Raw genomic sequence first — 20,902 nt, forward strand, 5'->3', positions numbered from 1 at the left:
ATAATATGAAAGTCACTTCATTTGAAAGGTTTGTGTATGTGCATCAAAGTTAAAATAATGTCAACATGCTCTTAACAGGTATTGTAACTTTAAGGTGAACTGACCCTTTAGGGTATACATTTGTGGATGTTATGAGATGAGGGCAAAATTAATCCCAAGAAAGTAATATGGTGATATGTTAGTCAGACATTTCTGCTGTGGATTCTGCCTTGAGTTACAGTCCCACCCACACTAAAACCTACATTTGATATGGTTAAAAGATCTGATTAAAAACTGGTTGGAATATCTACACAGACCAATCCTGTCCCCCAACATTTTTTAAATAGGAAAGCCAAACAAAAGGAAGAACCGTGCTGGAACTGTGTTTTCCTCAGCTGTTATTTCAGGAGGGATCTCACAGATGAAGGAAGGGTGTCAAATATTTTAAGAGAAAACATTACACACAAGATAAATTCTTTCTTTTATTATCCTTTTACGATACACATAAACATTATGTATGCCGTGCTTTGCCAGTTATAATACGAACAGTTAATGATCACAGGAGTATTTATGTACACGTCTCGATTCCCTAGAACTGACCATTTAGCATCTTACGCATTTGTAAACTTTGTCAAAGATCATAAAATGTAATATGACAAGAAAATATTAAAAAATAAAATAGCTACAGCTCATGTATGCTTTCAATAAGATGTCCTCACAAAATGATCAATGCTTGTTTTGTTGCACATAGCTTTGAGTATAAACTTTGTCTTAAAGGAGTAATTCAACATTTTGGGAAATATGCTTATATGTTTTTTTGCGACTTAACCTAAACGGAAAGATTGATACCACTCTCATATCTGTCCCTTACATATAAAGCTACAGCCAGAAGCCGGTTAGCTTTGCTTAGTTTAAAGACTGAAAACAAGGGGAAATATCCAGCCTTGGAACAGAACCTTTCTTAACAGTATGTTCATATGTTTAGATAAGGATAATATTTCTGTTTTTTAGTGGCCTTTAACGAACAACTTCTTCCATAAGCTCTAGACATTTGCGTGTTCAACGTCATGCCTCGACAAAAGAGGCAAGTCCATGGGCGAGTTGAGGTGCCGCGGTTAGTTCAGACATGTCTGTAATAACAGCAGGACAGAGAGGAGCGAACGCTGTAAAAGTTTTTAGACAACAGAGATTACAGTTAAATTACAACTAATAACTGTTTGGAAACAATAACTTTAGAAGAGAGTTCTGGTGAATTTGGTGAAAGTACCCGCGCTGCCACGCTTGTAAATTGCACTGAGTTACAGGAGCTTGTAGAACAGAGGCTAGCCTGGATGTGACGTCATGACTTTGGCTCTCTAAATGTAAAAGACACAAGATATGAGAGTGGTAGTGAATAAATGTATTCCCCAAACAATTTCTTTAAAGAACACATAAGAGAATGCTGTTAACTACAAAAAACATGAACATGCAAAAACATAAATGATGTGCTAAAAAATCAACGTAAAGACAAGATGCAAAAGTCATGACTACAGAGAACACTTGTTTTCTGTTTCTTCCAAACCAGCGGGGCTGAAACATGAGCATATAGGGGTATATAAGTGCTTCAGTGTAAAATTCCACTGCTCTGTGTGCAGCCTTTGTGCCCCTGCAGGTATAGGTGTAGTTTGTCAGATTCCAGGCTTCCACTGCTGCAGGTGTAGGTGTAGTGTGTAAAATTCCACTTAGTGGCACAGAGAGCCACCATTTCCAGGTGCAAGCAGGTCTTGTGATCGCACTCATCACTCCACCCAGCCTTCCCTCGCTCTGACCTAAGCTCCATTTCATCATACGAGGGCATTCGAGGAGTCCTGCAGCTAGTTGGATTTGTATCAAAAAGGCAGCCTGAAACAACATGGTCAGGAAAATAAACACACCTTTATCCCGATGAAAAGAGAGAGAGAAAGAGAGAGGGAGAGAAGAAGTGGAGCTGTTTCTATGGTATCAAGTTTTGTTTTTGCAAAATGGTGGCTTTAATATGAGACACTCCCTACAGGGGAGCAGGGAGTGCTCCTTCCCTGTTGGTGGGTAAGCATCATTGAGATGTTTGAGGTATCCAGAGGAGGTGCACTAGGAGTTGTCATCAAACAAAACCAATGGTTACGAGCTCCTTTTCCATGTTTTAAAACAGGATTACATGTTTAGACGAGCCATCCGGTAAAACATGGCAATTTGCATGCTCTGTAGTCGCACGTTCAATATGGAAAGAGTTCAGCTGACAAACAGTAGAGGTGAGGCTTCTTACAGTGCATTCACACAGCTCAATGCAAAATGTAGACACAGCATGGCTGCAGAAAAAGTCATAGGAAATATGCAAATGCAGCTTTGCTCTAGGCAGCATGAACTGGAGCCAAGAGGTGTCCACGTGCATTGGGAATGTTGCAACTGGAGTAGAAAATTCACATAATGCATGGAAGTAAAGTGAATGAGCACAGGGATTTGAAGTGGACATTTCTTTTGAACTAAGAGATATAGTTTGGGATTCTCAGTAAATATCAAAAACAAAAGAAATGACTCACAAACAAATCTCCTGTTGTTTGTGATGGAGCCAGATATTAGCTGTAACAATCCAGTCACACCGCAGTGTTAGGTAAGTGTTGATTTTCATCATCCAATCTTTCTCACAGCTGGCAGGGAAAAGCGGACATCAGTTGTTTGTGGTCAATAAAGACCAACAGTATTCCCAGCACCACATTTGTGCAAATAAAGTCGGATGAAAATTCTCAATGTGTTGTATATGAATGCAATCATAAGGCTTTTACCAGTAAATGTTAAGGTTCTTTACAAAATCAAAAGTATGATTAAAAGTATACAGAAAAGAGATCAACACGATAGCATTTTCCAAAAAGAAAATGCTGTACTTCCCTAAATCCTAAAGTCTGCTTTATCCAAAGTCTCAGATCAGGCTACTGGTTATCATTTCCCAGGTGATTCCAGGGATTTCCCAGAGGATCTCTTTTGAGAAACTTCTTTTTCGGGATCTCACTGAGGGAGAAGGGAAGGGAGCGGCACGAGGGATTCTCCTTCCGGGACACGATGCAGTCCTTGATGGCTTCTTTAATCACCTACAGGGGACAAATACCGGGATTAAATCCAAAATGCCATTTTGTATCAATCAATATTGTATCATCAATGAGGAAAAATAACATTACCTCAAATCCATTAAGCTATATTTCAAAGGCAGTTCTATCAAATATAATTTATTGTAAGAAGAGGTTCACAGGTGATTTCACTATCATCCAACAATGTCGAGATAAGTCTATCTATAAAGTGGTGGACCGAGCCATCCCTAGAGCCACGACGCTAGCATGGCTAAAAATAATGATTGATACTGCTTTAAATATATAAAGATCAGTATGCAGTATGCATTTTTGAAGTCTTGTGTGGTAGAGTGCATCTAATTAATGCTGGATAAATTACGTTGATTGACGGACGTAACATAAAGCTGGAATGTGGTTTTCCATACATTAGTGCTGCTATCAAGGTATTTAGGAAAATATTCTTTATTGACAGGTATAAGTGTGAATGAACTGACCTGTAAAATCAAATCCAATGCATCACATTTGAATCCTTACTCAGCAGGGAAGTGACTCAGATACAGTGAGTGAAAGTCAGTCTGACCTCTTACAGTGACACACCTACTGTAAACTAGTCAAGACTTGTACTATCCGGTCTTGGATGGGCTTTTGGGATTAGAAATGTTTGATGTTGCACAACAAACGGATATTTGTGTAGTGACAACGCAAAAATGTAAAACTTCCCCACTGACAACACTGAATGAAGGTAGATTAACAATGACAGACTGAGGGAATTAATGAAAATCAGTCAGCCTGTGTAACAAAGTCTTGAATCCCTTTTTAACCCCTCGAATCTTACAAATTGCAACATACATCACTATTGTTTCCTGTTGTTTGCTGTCAGATACATCATCTGCCCCAGCTTTGCATCCTGTAGTGAAACCATAGCGGCAGAACTGACCTCCAGGTTGTTGAGAGTGTTGAACTCCATCAGGTCATGCAGTCTGGTGAAGGCCTCATTGGAGTACTGGAAGTTAAAAGTGGAGAATGGTGACTCCGGGTCGTCAAAGATGTCAAAATCAGCCAACTCCTTCTCCTTCTCCGTCTCTCTGGGAACACCTGTAAGTAAATTAATAAGTGAGTAAATAAATAAAAAATCAACAAAAACTCTGAGTGATCCACTGGGATGAAAACAGAGTTGATATTAGGAACAAAAGATTTATTTTTTATCATATCACATGATATTTGTTGGCAGGTGGAGTTTGTCTGTTTGTCATGGAATTAGTAGGTGTTCAAATTTCCATTTTTTCCCAGCACTTTTTGGACCTCTCGTCCATGATGGTTTACAGGTTGAGTTTCAAAGTTCATTCTTGACGTTGGAAACAACAAAATGAATTGGTTTTGATTTGATTGATTGTTTTGTCAAGAAGGTCAAGAATGAACTCAGCTTTTAAGCCAGCATGAATGAGAAGTCCATTAAGTGGTCAGAAAAAAATGGAAATTTAAACATCTGTGCAAACTCCATCTCACTCATGTGAGGTAATCGAAAGCTCCAGAAAGGCTAATACTAGACCTTGAGGTGCGCTTGTTATCCATATAAAAATAGTTTGACAAAATAATCTTTAGATCCATTTACTACTACCATTTACCACTCAATATTCAAAACAGCATGCTCTATTTATACCTGATTCATCATATACTTTTTGAGGAAAATTTTAACATTGTTACTGAATCTGCTTTACAGGTGTAAAGATGAAATACCAAATCCAGGAATAAGTTATAGTTTAGAAAATGCAAACATACAATAGTGAACTGACGAGAACAGGAAGTCAATTTATGGTATAATTTCCTTCAGATGTCTTTTGGGTTTGAGTGCAAAAAACTTATGTAACGTTCATAAACAGACTGCATTAGTCTGTGGGCTGATGACCTACTGAATATAAAGAGGCAGCAGTGGAGATGTAGTGTTAGTGTGTCTTTGTGTGGCTCATGATATATTGCCTGTTTACACACAGAGCTCTCCCACTGGAGCGAGAGATTCCCTACCAGTACCTGGCTCCTTAAGGAACCGTAATTCACCCGAGCAGCTCATAAAACACTGAACACAACTGTGGTTCACATCTACGCATGTGCACACACACACTCACACTCAGTAAACTGCAGATATGCTTAAAGAGCAGAGACTTTTTTAATTGTATCACTTGGAAGAGGGGCCCAACTTTTGGCAAAAAAAACTGTCTGCTGCTGACCGAATATGGTTGTATTACAGTGTGCAATTTCGAGGAAGAAATGCCTCACATGCGATGACGGTAAAACAGCATCACTATAATAATACAAAGAGCCCTGGCATATTTTCCTCCTCACACATGCTGTGGAAACCTCCACATATGCACATACTTACCAGGTGCCTTGAATGTCCTGAAGTTGATGTTGACCAGGACAAAGTGGATGACAGTCGGGCAGTTCTTTTCCCCTTTTTTTGGTTTGAAAATGTAGCATTCTTTCAGGCCTTCACGGTCGAAGACTTTGGGGTCGATCTTGGGGAATGGAAGCTTGTTCATTCGAGCCCACTTTTCTGCCAACAGGAGCTCCTGGAGCAAACATTTACACATTTTGAAAAAAAGGTCCATGATTTTTAGCAATTCATGACTTTAAAAAGAATCAGACTCTGACCTTGAATGGGGGGCTGGAGTCGCTGGGTCGTGCGGAAAAGTCGAAGGAGATGATGAGGTCGACGCCACGCTGCGGCCGCAGGATGAGAGGGTAGGGGAGGTTGTAGGTCAGGCCGCTGTCCACTATATGGATCTTCTTACTCTTCACATCCAGAGGCTCGTAAATGCGATCAAACTCATCTGGGTCTGAGAAAATCATACTAAATGAAATAAATGATGCAGGAACATGATTGGAAAATTTCCTTTGTCTGCAACCAAATCTTGTTCCACATGACTGATCCAACCGATTTAACTCACCTACGTAATGTTCAATGGAAGTAGGACTGGGTATCATTTGAACATATTTCAAACCACATCTGTGTTTTAGTATCAGTAAAGCTACCTTACTCTGCCAAATATACTGGACATGTTTTAGAAAAATCTTTTTTTAATTTAAAGCTGAACTAAACAATATTTTGTATATTAACAATGGGTTAAAATGACTGCATGTAATGTGAAAGTAGTCCCTTGTGAAGCAGCAGTATAAGGACTTCACCAACATAGAGTATAGAATCAACAAAATTATGATTTAGATTTGGTCAATTTGGTTGAAACTGAAAATGTATTGAGTTTAGGTTCGATAACGAGCCCTAACTGTAATTAGATTAACATGCATCTACTTGCAAAATAAGAAATAGGGTACTATTCAGTTATTTAAAATGAGAATCAAAACCGCAATATGTAAAATGATCATGTCCTGTCCTGTTTTTCATTTCCTGCTGCATAAATGAAGTCTAAAAGCAGCAAATTGTGACTATCATTTATTTATCCTTCGTACCTGTGACAGCGTCCACCTCCTCCTCAGGTGGAGGGGTGTTGCACGTGACCTCATTGACTGGAGAGAACGGTGCGTTGGTGTTCAGGTTCAGGCCCAGCATGAAATTATGCACCTGGTAACAGGGTGAGATGGGTTATGGGGAGAAAAAGAGGCAGGTTGTTGTGAATTTGAATATAGGAAAAGTTAAACAAGAATGCATATGCAGTGTTTTGTATGAAGTGTTACATAATTTCATGGTTTCCGGTGAATTGACATTCAGGTACCTTCCCGGCCCGGCCCTCTCTTGTGTTGAATAAGGCAGACTCACTGAAGAGCGACGTGAACATTCGTTGAACCCAGCTAGCCTGAGCAGTGCGATGGTACTCGTCTTCTGCCTCCTGGTTCTCGGTCCCACCTGAATAATAATAACAGAGAAAAAATACTGTCAAATGTTGTGACAAATACTCTTTTTCTGTAATAAAACATTAAAAACTAACGAGATATAGATTACAAGAACCACTTAACAAAAAAAGGCAAATTACCATCTTACCTTCTAAAATGTAATTTAATCTGCCTTCGCCTGAATTGTCTGTTTCATACTTTCAAATGCTTTTGTTTTCTTTCATTTCTCAGAAAGAATTCACACTATTTTCCAAGCCTGTCCACAACTGTTTAGTTTGACTGAAATCTGGCTGTGTCAAGTGACGGAAACATCAGACATTTCCTCAATGTTACTAAAATGAAAAGGTGCTCTGAGACTGTGTAAAAACTGTGTAGCACAAATGTGTCAAAACCATATAATTAGATCAGAATATTTTCGTTTTCAGAGTACTGTTATAAAGGCACATACACATAGACTTTTAATTACTCACCCAGATAGTCTTATTTTAAATGTTCGTATACATTTTACACCCGTTGTGGTAAAAATGTGTCATATCATGTTATAATTTTTTCTTTTCCAAGATCAGTGCGCTATTGGAAAACCTGAAGAAGTCTCTTTTTTGTCAGGCTAATGTCTGTTGGGCCTTCATTGATTTATCCAAAACAAAGTGATTTTTAACCTAGAGCAGTTTTACTTTGGGGTCTCTACAAAGACAACTTTGTTGCCCCTGAGCACTGCAGATATTTGAGTACAAAACGAGTACTAAATGCCAATATACTGATCCAAAGCAGCTATAATCAATATTTTCATAATTACACTGTATCAAATGACAATGTGAAAACAATGTGACAATGTGAAAGGGGTTACTCATAGTAAAGAAACTACAAGAATTATCGCCTGAATCTGCAGCTCCGACTTTACTCGACTTTACAGAACTTTATAGTGAGTTTCAACTTTGTGTTTAGCGGTTCGGCAGCAGCTTTACTGTTTTGGTTCACTCTCACCGCTCTCATAGCATTGTTTTCGCCTGCAGCAGGCAGCTGTTTTCAGCAAAAAAGCTCTAAAAACCCACTGTACATTACCTGCTCAGGACCAACGGCAAACAAAAACATTTACCAACAAGCTGGTGAAAATAGTGGAGCATTTAGTAGCTAAAGACTGATATTTCCCTCAGGAGTTGGTAGAGACCAAAAACAGAGCTAAAAGAGAGTGAACATTGCACTTACATTCATCAGGTGGCCAGAAACAAGACTCCAAATGAATGATAATGTTGCTCTGTAACTGCTGGATGTGTAAATAAGCAGCTGTTTGCTAACAAGTTCAACAAATCAATTTAAAAAGTGATGAATGTTGTGTTCACTACTTGTTTCCACTGCCCCCAAGTTTACAAAAAATAATCTATTGCAGGCTCAAGTGTTGCATATTCAGTATTGAATATGAAGTAAGTAATTTAAGTTAAACAATTTAATATCTGAAAACAAGTTTTCAGGGGCTTTAAAGATGCTATATGATGTAACAAAAAGGAGCCAGAAATAATTTTATTAATAGAAGTGTGAAGTGTATAAAAGAGTATAAAAATATATTTTTTATACCCTTTATGCAAAGAAAAACGTTCCATCTTCAAGGGTAATTAATTTGAAACAAAAGTATGTCACTCATCTTACCCCACCCCTTCTCTTTCTATCTATCTATAGTTTGCTACTATTTCACGCCAAACTAAAGCTCGTACTTGCAAAGAAGCATTTCCTAAAGTTCAGCTTGTGCATCATTATTAATGGGATTATCAAAGCAAAGAGTTAGAAGTGAAAGCTCGTTTTTCCTGACCTGACAGTAACCACAGTGGCTGTTCTGACGTAGCTGTGTCATGCTAACAGATGCAAATGAAGACATTACCACAAAAATGTAAAAAAACAAAACAAAAAAAAGTGTTAATGTTAATGTGGCCAAACCCAACAATGTGTGAAAATGTTTACTGACACCATTCAAAGTCACACATCTCTATTGCACCATAACAAATTTAATTATACTGCACAATAAAGTGTCTGTTGTTCTCCTCGTATGACTCATGCATATCTTAGCTCACCTTTACGTGGCTCGTCGTCATTGTCCAGACTGTCTTCTCCGACAATGTGTCGTGGTTTGATCTGCTCTGTAAGACACAAGACAACTTCACTCAACAGGTTACAACTTCAAAAGGAGCTTGTTAATCTCATTTATACCATATAACAACACTGTGCATGACAGAATGGTTTTGTTCAGTTATGTGACATTATCAAATTCACTGTCTATTGTTTATCTCTATCAAAATAAGTCCTTAAAGAAATGCAATACACCTGATAAACTAATGCATTCTTAAACTGGGTGGAGATGTTCTTAGCACTTTTGTACATCCAGTGCATTATCAGAGTGTGTCACCCCAAACAGATGCATTCAGCCAAAACAAACATCCGATGAGCTGTCATAATAATCGCAGGAAGCTGATACCTTCCCACTGTTGTGGTAACATGACACGAACACATACACACACACACACTCATCCTACACATTGTATATCTAGTGACAAAATTTTAGGTTGGCTGTTTTTAAAGGTGTGAGGAGGATACCTATTGTTGTCAAAGTGTGTGAAAATAATTGTGGCGTGAGACAAAGAGGCAAGCGTAAGAATAGACAGATAACAATAGGATCTCAGACATGAAGGAATGCCAGTAGGAGGGTGTACCCTGTATTTTGTTATTTTATGTTGTGTGTGACGGCCCCTCTGCTTGGTTCGCTTTGCTGTTGCTTTGCTTTCTGGGCTGCAGACCTGTTGGAGGTTAATCAGGAGCATGGAGCACACCTGGGCCCCATGCATAAAAGCCAGAGCAGCAGCCAGTCGTTCGTTCGGCAGATCTCCTCTCCCCATACACTTTTGCGTTGTGGCTTTTGTTTGCTTTTTTTTTTTTTACATCACAACATCCATACAGCATATTTTCACTCATCTACTCCCTCCCTACACTACTGACTTTACAGATTCCTGCCAATTATTTACTTTGATTATTTTGTTTTTTTGTTGTAAATAAACTACTTTGTTATTGAGTATACCAGTGTGTCTCCCGTTTTTGTCCCAGTCTAAGAGCTGGGCTGTGACACATGTTATTTTATCAGTAGATCAATACAGACCAAAGACAAGGGCATTATCTGAAAACAAACACCTATACTCACTTACACAAAGTACCCATGACTTAAAAAACACATTTCATTATGTTTCAAGATCCACAATTTCAAAATGTATTGTCACATATACTGTAAGGATGATACCCATATTAATTATATTTTGATGCTCACTGGAAATACATTTCCTTCTATGCAGTAATTAATTTATTGGCATGTACATCCAAGAATATAAAATATGTTTAGGATTAACATAATTATAGATCAATTACGAGCCTGAAATAGTCTTTTATTCTACATAGTACACTCAATAAAAAAGACTGCATCATTGTGAATAAATATTTTTACTATTTAAAATTTTGGCTCATTGTTTTATTGATTGATACAATTGGCAAAATACACAGGTTAAAAATTATTATTAAGCTGACATTGAAAGTTCATTTTTTTACCTGGGTAACAGTAGCGGACAAAACTGTCTTATTAAACAGTCCAGTGGCTGTTCTGGAGCTTTCGATTGTATCACATGATCATCCTCAGCAGGTCAAGAATGAACTTTCAATCTCAAATTTAGTCCAAAGTCCTTAAAGCGCTCTGAAAAATGGAAATTTGAACGTCTACAATTCCATGACAACTGAGCAAACTCCATCTTCTGATGAAGATCATGTGATATGATTGAAAGCCATTGAACAGCTACTGAATCGACCTTGTGGGGACATTGTTGTACTGTGCTGTTCCAGCCAATCAGTGATTTGCACTTAACCTGCAACGAAGCATTATTTAGCACTCAGTACAGTGTAGCTCAGGACAAAACAGAGAAAGATTACCTAACTCCTCCTCCATGGTGCTGCCACCAACTGTGTCTTTGACTCCCAGCACTCTGTTGAACAGAATGGAGAAGGCGCTGCCCCACACACCTGACACAGTGAAAACATACTGTTAGTAGGTTTACTCATGTAAAATGGTCTGACTGTTGTGTTTAGTGGCGTAGATGAAAACATATTTCTCACCCATCAGAAAATGAATAGGGTTTTCCTCGTATTTCTTGACAACTGTTCCCATGAAGAACTTGCTTCCAAACAAGTCGGGGGTCATGAAGGTGCCATACTTTGCCATGCCAATTTCATACGGGCTGAACTCCACCCAGTCTGCAGGTTGAAACCTCAGCGTTAATGTTTTGGAACCAGTATGATCACCACATCATCAAGTACCTGTTACTAATACTTCTGCTCTGTGTGCATTTGTACGCTAGAAAAAGCACGGACAGTCCATAAATGCAGAGGATTACACTGTGATTTCAAAATAATTTGTTATTTTTTGTATTATATACTCTAATGTATATTTACAATAACTTTCATAATGACATTCTATCTGGAACATGTATTTTTCATATATTGAATTAATTGTAAAAGTTTTTTTTTGTTTTTAATTACAAATTCAGTACAGATTATCTGATGAAACACAGACCGAACTATTACATTTCCAATGATTAAAAACCATTTTGTTATCTTGAGTATGAGTAGGATTGTTTTATGATCAGTCATTCACATCACGAGTAATTTTGAACAGGCACATTTGCGGTAACCTCCGTTGACTGACAGGACCACTTTTGCATATGTGCAGAACGGATCGGGCAGCCAGTACGGATCGGGCACTGACAACTGCATTGTAATTAAAAATCACACTGCTCACACTGAGGAACTGGATGTAAAAAAAATCTGGGCTGTTCAGCATTCAGGGCATAACGGTCCCTCATGCCCAAAAATTGACAACTGGATTGAAATTCGACAACATGTGAATTTGAATTATAATTAAATAGTATTCAGAGTGCCTTCAAAAGTGTTGTCAAAAGCTTACTTAAATGGGTACTTAAGCACCACACAATTCATACACAATGCACAGAGAGTGGGAGGAACCACAAAGGTCAATAAGGGCCCAAAGATTAATTTTGTTCCAGCGCCAACAAAGGGGCTACATTTCTCTCTATACCAACTAGTCATTATGACGCATTTACAACAGCTTTTACAGCAACAAGCTGCCACACACATGCACAAACAATGCACACAAACATATACACAGACACATGCATAGACAATCTAAATATGTAAACTTCTGTAACCTTTTAGACAATAACTGCCACTTAAATGTGAAGATAATTTCACAGCTTAACTTTCCTGTCTTGAAAAGCTGTCTTTTGATAATACGGTATTTTCCATTAAGCTGGGTCATAAAGAAGCTGGGGATTTTAGGTAAGAGGAGAGTCAAGAACAAGTCTAGTCTTGCACTTTGAAGGTCAGTTTTTCAAAATTTAACGGGGATGGTGAGAACTTACAATAGAAAACAACGTACAATGTAATTCTAGATCAAGAATGAGTGTGGCCTCACCCTGATGCATATCAGTGACCATGAACAATAATGGCATTTCCTCAACCAGAAATAACAAATAGCATGCTTGTGGTCAGTTTTCTATTGTGAAAATGTGTTTCATTCTATGAACAGTGAGATATTGTCAAGTAAAGTATTGTTATCACTGTTCTTTTTTGGCTTTATGAGCTTCATGAGTCAAGTGTATACTGTCCTCCAATGAATGAGGATGTGAAGATTTAATTGGAATTGCAGCTACTATGATGAGTGTCTCCAAATGACATCACCCACTTACTGAAATACTGTAGTTTTTGGTTTTGAAGCCAGTGGATTGTGTACATTCAGTGATCTGTCCAAGATTTTTGTCGTTGCTTAATTGTATTTTTTATTGAAATGTCTGTTCCAGAGTAGTGAGCAATTGCTGTGCGGGCTTCATCAACAATGAGGAAGTACTGTACAATTTGGGCCTAACACAGAGTCTATCATGGCCTTGTGCACTCTACTCAGTTCCTTGATATTGAACAGTTGCTATTTGTCACCACAGAGCCGTCATTAGATGACACCCCACCATGTCATGACACATCCTCTCTATGGTGGCAGAGCAGTATTATAAGGAAATGAGTACCTCTTGCTTATTTTGCATGTGGCTAAAATCATCTGATCCTCTCTAGTTACTCATTACATATGCAAAATTGTTCTCTCAGGGATGTGGGCTACATGCGACACACAATTTAACAGATACTCATAAAAAGATATTTACCAGCAAACATGAGCTCAGAAACATCTGGCTTGACATGCAGGCATGTGAAGAGAGGAAGAGGACTCTGTGCCTGGTTTATTTTCTCCTGGACGCTACTTAGCTTGATGTCCATCCTCTGGTAGGAGAGAACACGTTTGGAATTATTTACACTCACACTCTGCAGTTAGTAGGAGTTTCATCACATCATGAAATAAATATAGAGAAGAAACACAGCACAACATGAAAATAAAAAGCTTAAATAAGGCTTGGGTGTGATATCAGTTCAAAAGAAAAGAGAAACATGAACTTAAGGGAAGAGGAGGATTGTCGAACTGCAGAGCAATAAGGAAATGAAAAATAGGAATCCCATCAAAATGAAAACAAACAACAGTTGTCAGACGGCTCTTACCGCAGGTATAAGCGTCTCTCCTATGAGCATACCGAAGATATCGGTAAAGGTAACAGGTTGCCCTGTGGCCTTTTTGGTCCAGAGGGCCTGGATGTAGTTGGTGATGTGTTGGGGAAGCAACAGCCTCAGTGGGTTACTGCTAACTCTCTTCATCAGCTCCTTGTTGATGTCCTTTGGGCCCTTATTTGGAAAGTCTGGGTGGGAGTAGAGGGATGACATGTACCTACGGGGATAAAGAGAAAGAAGTTTGAAAGAGGCATTGCACAAATCTCAATGCAATGTAAAATGTTGTCAAATCAATCAATACATGCTTCAAAATATCACTCTGCTCTTTACAAGGTTTATGCAGGAGGTACTGTACTTGTAAGGAAGTTAAATCCAATAAGTCATTCGACAAACATGAAGATGGAGACTGATATAAGCCAGAGATGCTCATTTGATGACAACTTCATACCAGCAGAGGAAGGCAGGAAAGTTTGCCAGATAAGGGAGGAGGCAACAAAGAAGGAGAGTCCGAAAGAAAGAAAGGACAAAAGAAACATAGCAGTAATAACAAAGATAAAAAGAGAGAAAGTGTCTTTAGAAATAAAAAGGGAAAGAGAAGGTGTATCGAGAGAGGAGAAATAAAAACTGACCATGTGGATCCGGAGAGGCCGGCGACATATGTGGCACAATCAAGGACCCCAGACTCAAACAGGGCTTTCATCACACCTGAGAAGCCAACCATGGCACGAAAACCGCCTCCTGAGCCCGCTATGGCAATCACCGGCACCTGTAACACACACACACACACACACACACACACACACACACACACACACACACACACACACAGGAGAGTCATAATGTGCCACTAAGAAGAAGAAGAGAGGTATGGTTAATTACATATTACATACTACACAGCTTAGAGTATGAGTCTCACATTCATTCTATCTCATTCTTTCAGGTTGAGTAACTTCCGTCCTGTGCCTCTATACAGTGAGGGTGACATGCCAGTTGCGTCATGCAACATTTTTTTACTTGTGCCTTCGGATTTTCAACTATTTCATAATTCTCATTGTGCAACGTTGCTTACTTTCTGCATTCTGTTTATCTCGTCATAAATACTGTAAATACAAATATTCTGACAGACGTATTTCCACGAGAGTCCCTATTCTGGATTTTGCTGCATAGTGAAAAGCAGTAGCTGGTTATCTTATTCCTCTTAAGCTTCCGGCATAGGTTAAAGACATGTGGAGGCCTGGCTGGAGATTGCAGCCAGCCCCAAGGGCATCTAGCCAAAACCACACCAGCAAGAAAATGAAACTTAGCTTAGCTCAGCACAGGGAAGCAGAAGTTGGAGCTTTGTGACGTACTTACTGTATGGTTTGCTTCCCAGTGTGAGAAATGTCAAAGTGTTATTATAAGCTGAGAACACTGAGAATTTAGCAAGTCTGCAGCAAGTCTGGTTACATTACAGACCTCAAAGACTTGTATGATTTGTCTTTGTCATTTTTTTCATCTTCGCTAGTAAATGCTACATATCATAAAAGTGAAACTCCTACTAGAATGAGAGATGCCACAGCAAGCACACATATCACACCCATCATTCCTATATACATGTACAATGTTAAGAGGCTACAGCAGCTATATCTCTGTCAGCTTACTCATGTGGAATGGATTATTGTGTGAGTGAAAAATATGTACAGCGTAGGTATTTGGCATCTAGACTCAAAACAGCAAGCTCTGCACAGCAGGGAGTGGAGAATGACGATATTAACTTCCCCTACTTGGGGAATGTAGACAGAGCCTATAGGTGGATGCTGGGATGGAGGTGGGTGGATTTTGCTCAATAGCAGCAGTAGAAGCAAATGACAGTATAGTTTTCAGGTGAGTGGTGTGGCAGCAGGCTAGCAGCAAAAGGGTGAGCAGAACACTGACAGCTTAAGTTCACTGCCATAATGAAAATGTGTGTTAGATATACAATATGTTGCAGTGAGTGAAAGGGTACGCCATGTGAGTGTACGTTAGCTGTGGACTGGAGTTGACTTATTTTAACCCAAACCATGACCTTTCCTAAACATAACCACGTGGTTTTGGTGCCTAAACTTAACCAAACCGTGACCGTTTCACAACGTTAACCACGTGTTTATTGTTACCATGATGACGAAGGTCCACTACGCCAACAGTCATTTATGTCGTTTTGAGAGTCATTGGCAAAGGGCCTATTCTGTCATTTAGGTAGGTAGGACGTGTTGTAAAACTTCTGATCCCACCTCCTCCGGAGAGCTGGGGAGGAAACGAGGCTTCTCCATGTCTAGCAGCTTCTTGATGCCCAGCATCACTCTTTCTCTGCGGGTCTGTCTGAACTGCTTCTCTTTGTCACAGAGGGCCAGGCTGAACCGCAGGTCCAGCTTGGTACTGCAGAAACAAATGACAGAAATAAGGTTTACTGAAATCTGATAGTGGGAAAACAAACTCATGTTTTACATTTTCTGCTGAGAGGCAAATAGAGGATATGAGCTCTTTGTGTACGTAACATTTCTGACAATGTTGAAACTGATCTTTAAGTCAGATAAGATCTGCCTCTGGATGGTCTGGTGTGAAACCCACATCCACAGACAATCCTGTTGTTACTGACTCATGCTGCTTTAAGTTCTAATTTTAGTTTGTGCACTGCTCCAGGTGAATTCCTATCTATTCTTAAATTCCTGTGTATTCTTTGTATTGTGTATTTGTACAGAAGCTGTCATTCATTTATAACTGGTATTGCCTTTTCACACGAGGGACTATAGGTTGATCACAGAGCGAACTGTGCAAAAAAAGTCATTGTTGTAAAACTAAATAAAAATAGCAGACAATTTTTGATTTTAAAGGGAATACATACCAGATCTCCAGCGACATCTCTAAGTATACTTTGGTTGCCTGTCAAAACAATGAAATATGTGATTATTGTCCAGTAAAGGAGCAGCTGATTGTGGTTGGTAATTCTGTCAACAGGCAAACACCAAGCGTCACAAACAAAATCTATTAGGCGAAACAGAAAATAAGAAGGAAAGAGACAAGAATGTTTCATTTAGAATTTTTCGCATCATATGCAAAATCATTGCATTATTTAAATAGAAATGTAATTAATCTCCTGTAAGATTAAACAATGCATGCCTGCACAAGTTCATGAGTTTGTAATGATGAAACTGTCAAAGGGTCTGCTGGGGTTGAATGTCTTACTTTGCCAATGAGGAAACTCTCCATCTTTGTCTGGCCTACAGTGAGCTTGGTGATGTCATAGGATGCAGTCCCAAGTGTCTCATCCATCACATAATTGGCATCCATTAATGTTAACTGAGTGGAATAGATATCAGCAGTTAAATGGTTAAATACATTTCAAAAGCTACACATTCGGGTTTTTTTGTACATGTTCACTTGAACAACCAATCTTCTAACTAAGATGATAAACAATGATCCATGTAAACAAAACTTTCAGAAAAGTCTTAATTTATTTATTTTTTCTGAGATGACTCTAAACTAATGTACTATTGTTCCTTCTGATCCTAGTTTCTATGATGATACTATTTAGTCATATTCTCATATCAAGCTAAAAATGGTTTATGTGGGTTTGCACTCCACTACGTCCCTGCTTGTCATCCTGTACTTGCATAGACTGTACTAGAGAATAAAATGCAGGTCTAACCTCCAGGACATTCTGCTGGTTGGGGTCTAATATGAAGTGAAAGGTCTCGTTCCATCTTGGGTTGATGTTGTTGTCTATGTGCTTGGTCCTTTTTCTGCTCTCTGGGGCCGTTGGGATGAACAGCTCCACATATGGATCTGGGGTGTCCACTGCACTCACACACACACACACACACACACACACACACACACACACACACACACATCCAACAGTGTTACTGAATAGTACTAGTGAAAGTATCCCCCTGCTCAAGTACATTTCTATTGTACTTTTGTGAAAAGTTCACATTGATCTAAATGTCATGAATAATTAGCAGCAACAATATGTTTGAATGTTAGAATCACATGCACAGGCACAAAAAAATGTATTAAGACTCACACAGGTCACCCAGCGCTCCCTTGGTGACGCTCTCAGCTCGAACCACCGTCACTGTGAATTTGTGAGAAAACTGCTGTTCCACCTGCAAAACAACATTCATTCAGTTCAGTCTGGCTTCATTGTCTCTTGTGGGAAAATCACTCCAACCACAATGATGACAACATACAACAAAATTCCGCTGTAAATCGCAGGCTATACTATAAAGTGCTACCAAACATAGTATACAGGTTAGTTTGTGCTAATGTCTCCACTTTCCAGTGTTGAAATATATGCAGTATATAAGTTAAAATACAGGCCATTAATCTATAAACAATGTACAGTTTGTCCTTCATAGATATCCATCACTGAACCCACATGTTGGATTATAAACAGAAGCTGTTTTGCTTTTTTTTTGCTGTGCTGTCTTTTGTGTTGGCCTGGCAGCCAAAACTATCAGTCTTTTTTAAGAAATCCTGACATCTGTTAATATTCACTGTAGTTTTAAGGTGTGACCATTCATGAGGGACACAAGTAGCCTCAAAGTCTGATTGGCCTATTACATACCCTTAGTTACGCAGGAGAAATAATTTGGTTTCACCTAATTATTTACAGGTCTTTAAAACAGAAAGTGGTGTGAAACTTTTCACAGATGTTAAACAGTCCTACAGGGCTGTGATAATGTTGAGATGTTTGTTGCTTTGGAGCAATATGGGTGAAATTCATTCCACTGTACTACTGAAAACCAGTAAGCTAATATCTATAATGGAACGATTTGCACCATGATTGAAACCACTGGAATCTCTTTTTTTTCTGCTCAACTTGGCTCAGTTTTACTGTAAATACAGGAAATAATACTCACAATTATATTGGAAGCCATTGTGTGTTGTCAGGTGAGTAATTCTCAGGAAAACCTTCGTCAAGATGTGAACTTTAACTCAGGAGAACATCTCAGTCACGAAATGGAGCATTTGGAGCCTGGAAGATGAAACAACAACATTTAATATCAGTGCAAATGCATTAGTACAGCTTTAACAGACAAACAACATTTACATGAAAAAAAACACACTATTAAATGTGTGATGCTCTGAAATTAAAAACGCTGATGTGGCACCACAGCCTCAACAACCAGACATATATTACTCTAACTTTTTGAAGGAGGATATCCTCTTATAAAAGCTAAAGCTGCTTTAGAAATATCAGTGAAGCCTTTTGCTTCTTGACATGGGAAAGGGGAAGTGTGCTGAGCCACAAACCCCTGATAGGGCCACTTGGCCAATAGCGACCGTGTAAGTGTAAGTACACCACATGCATAAATAAAGAGAGTGAGAGAGAAAGACGCCAGTAAAAAGAGATTTATCTTTGATGCCAAATGTAAATGATATGGCTGATATGGTGTGTGTATAACATATTGTACAGTCTGATGTTTAGGTGGGTGTGATATTTTTAGCAACATTAAGACTTTCTCTTTACATGGTTGAACACACATATAATTTGCATACAGAGTGTGGGTGAGAGTGTATGTGTGTGAGAGTGGGTGTGCTGGTGATAGCATATCAAGGTCAGCGAGTCTTTTCTCAGCTGTTCACCAAAGCGTATCATTACTGAGGGGACTGAGAGCACGTAGAGAGTCTGTGTTTTTTGTGTTGGTCACGTAGTTTGCATCAGTGGTCCAACTTCTGGATAGTGCCAGTTCACTCTGCCCTTGTTCTGCAGCGTGCAATGAGTGCATGCAGGCTGCTGAGTGCTGTGTGTGCCAACATAACCAGGAGACTTAACAGCACTACATTTTCATATGAGGACGCAAAATGTGAAAGGGACAAACAGCAACCAGCCATGATGCAAAACAGCTGCAGTAATTAAAGGTTTTGAAGTCATACAGCAAGCCTCCTACTGCACAAGTATAGTCCTGCCCGAGACATAAAAGGTAAAGATCGGAGGTAAAAAAAAAAAAACAAGATTACTTCTATGAATCACTGTGCATTTCCCAAAAGAAATACTACAAGGAAAAGTCATTACAGTGTAACTCATATGGATTATAGGCTTCATTCAAAACGTGTTATTAGGCCCCTATAAACAGGTTTTGCCTGATTCTTATTGGCTGGGCAGAATAAGGTCAGTTCTGAGAAGGCCTGATGGTATGAGTTTGCAACATGCAATGATAAATAATGTTGTTGCCTCAGATAAGGCAATAGAGATGGTCGTGTAAGCTATTCATTTGCAATGGTGTAAACATAAAACATGGTAGGCCTATATCAAGATAGGAAATGAAAATAAATATTTATGAATATAAAGCATTAACGCTTTTATAGGCAAATAACTGCATCTGCTCGCTCTGATCTGCCATGTTTAGCGCTCAATACAGGCTATTGCCAATTGGATTAATAAAGTACTATTGGTCTGTAAGTGTAAGTGCGCGTTCCTCTGAGTTGCGTAAAGGGAACTGTTCACGAAGACACTGGTTAAACCACCACTACAACAGTTACTGGCGCTGACCTTCCTCTCCAAATTCCTGCCCAATCCTATTTGTAAAAAAAGACAACGTTGTATCTTGAAAAGAAAGGAAAATGGAAACGTACCTTAATCGGAGAGCGTTATCAACTTACAAATCCTGAAAAACGTGTCATGCTGATCGAGAGTTTCGTTCCACCACTGCAGGACTGGAGCTGGAGGAGGTGCTAATATCGGCAGATTGCGGTGTCAGATTCAAATTGGGGGATTAATCTAACAAACACGAACTACGTAGATGACAAAAAATAACGGTTAAACTGTTGATTAAAAAACATGACAGGCGGGAAAAAGTTCCGAAAAAGTCCGAATAAGAGTCAGACTTTGACTCAGCGGGTGAATCTGCAGCTGACGACTGCTCTCCACCTCTCCAAATGCGCACCACTCCAGTGCGTAACGGCGTCCACATGAGGGCGCGTTTTTTTTAGTCTATGGTAAGGACTGACTGTTTTGAGAGAATAAACATGACACAGGGGTGACGTTGAAGGTAAGCAAATTAGTCAAATATTCCCCTTTGTGTGGGTCTGCTGGTCTTTTCCAGTCGAAGCCAAACATTAAGACTTTGGGTTTGATAGTTGGGTTTGACCCAATTATAATTTAATTTCCCATGCAGCACTGCCATGAAATGTTCTCAAGAAGCACTATTTTTCTAAGTAATAATTCATTTGGACAATAAAAAAGAAAGAAAGCTCCGCCTGGACTTAATGCCAACAGAGACCAATGGTCAATAGGTTTCATACAGCCTGTCAAGTAAATTTAGTCATATCATTTTCATTATCTCATTGATAAAATACATCATCCGATAATTTCTCATTAATCAAATAGTACA

The 20,902-nt window shown here is 39.0% G+C and overlaps 1 protein-coding gene across 1 annotated transcript; it reads right to left on the reverse strand.

The window, feature by feature from the left end:
• Positions 1 to 448: 448 nt before the first annotated feature.
• pla2g4ab (phospholipase A2, group IVAb (cytosolic, calcium-dependent)) lies at positions 449 to 20,482 on the reverse strand. The gene is made up of 19 exons (XM_044199415.1): positions 20,145 to 20,482; positions 18,428 to 18,543; positions 17,590 to 17,671; positions 17,212 to 17,360; positions 16,749 to 16,862; positions 16,408 to 16,445; positions 15,797 to 15,941; positions 14,177 to 14,313; positions 13,542 to 13,764; positions 13,154 to 13,268; positions 11,040 to 11,177; positions 10,857 to 10,946; positions 8,966 to 9,031; positions 6,785 to 6,915; positions 6,522 to 6,633; positions 5,706 to 5,890; positions 5,434 to 5,623; positions 3,994 to 4,151; positions 449 to 3,080 (listed from the first exon to the last, which is right to left on the reverse strand). Exons 2-19 carry the CDS (start codon positions 18,443 to 18,445, stop codon positions 2,922 to 2,924), a joined length of 2,250 nt encoding a protein of 749 aa, XP_044055350.1. The 5' UTR covers positions 18,446 to 18,543; positions 20,145 to 20,482; the 3' UTR covers positions 449 to 2,921.
• Between the last annotated feature and the right edge of the window lie 420 nt (positions 20,483 to 20,902).

Source organism: Siniperca chuatsi, linkage group LG6, assembly GCF_020085105.1.
Source record: "Siniperca chuatsi isolate FFG_IHB_CAS linkage group LG6, ASM2008510v1, whole genome shotgun sequence".
NCBI classification, from domain to species: Eukaryota; Metazoa; Chordata; class Actinopteri; order Centrarchiformes; family Sinipercidae; genus Siniperca; species Siniperca chuatsi.

Bases quoted from the DNA above. Each gene is read 5' to 3' on its own strand.
- pla2g4ab (XM_044199415.1), bottom strand. The intron at 16,446-16,748 runs GTAAGACATTCA...TTGTTTTGACAG, and splicing joins AGAGTTTCCTCATTGGCAAA to GCAACCAAAGTATACTTAGA. The intron at 5,891-6,521 runs GTACGAAGGATA...TGATTTTCTCAG, and splicing joins GGAGGTGGACGCTGTCACAG to ACCCAGATGAGTTTGATCGC.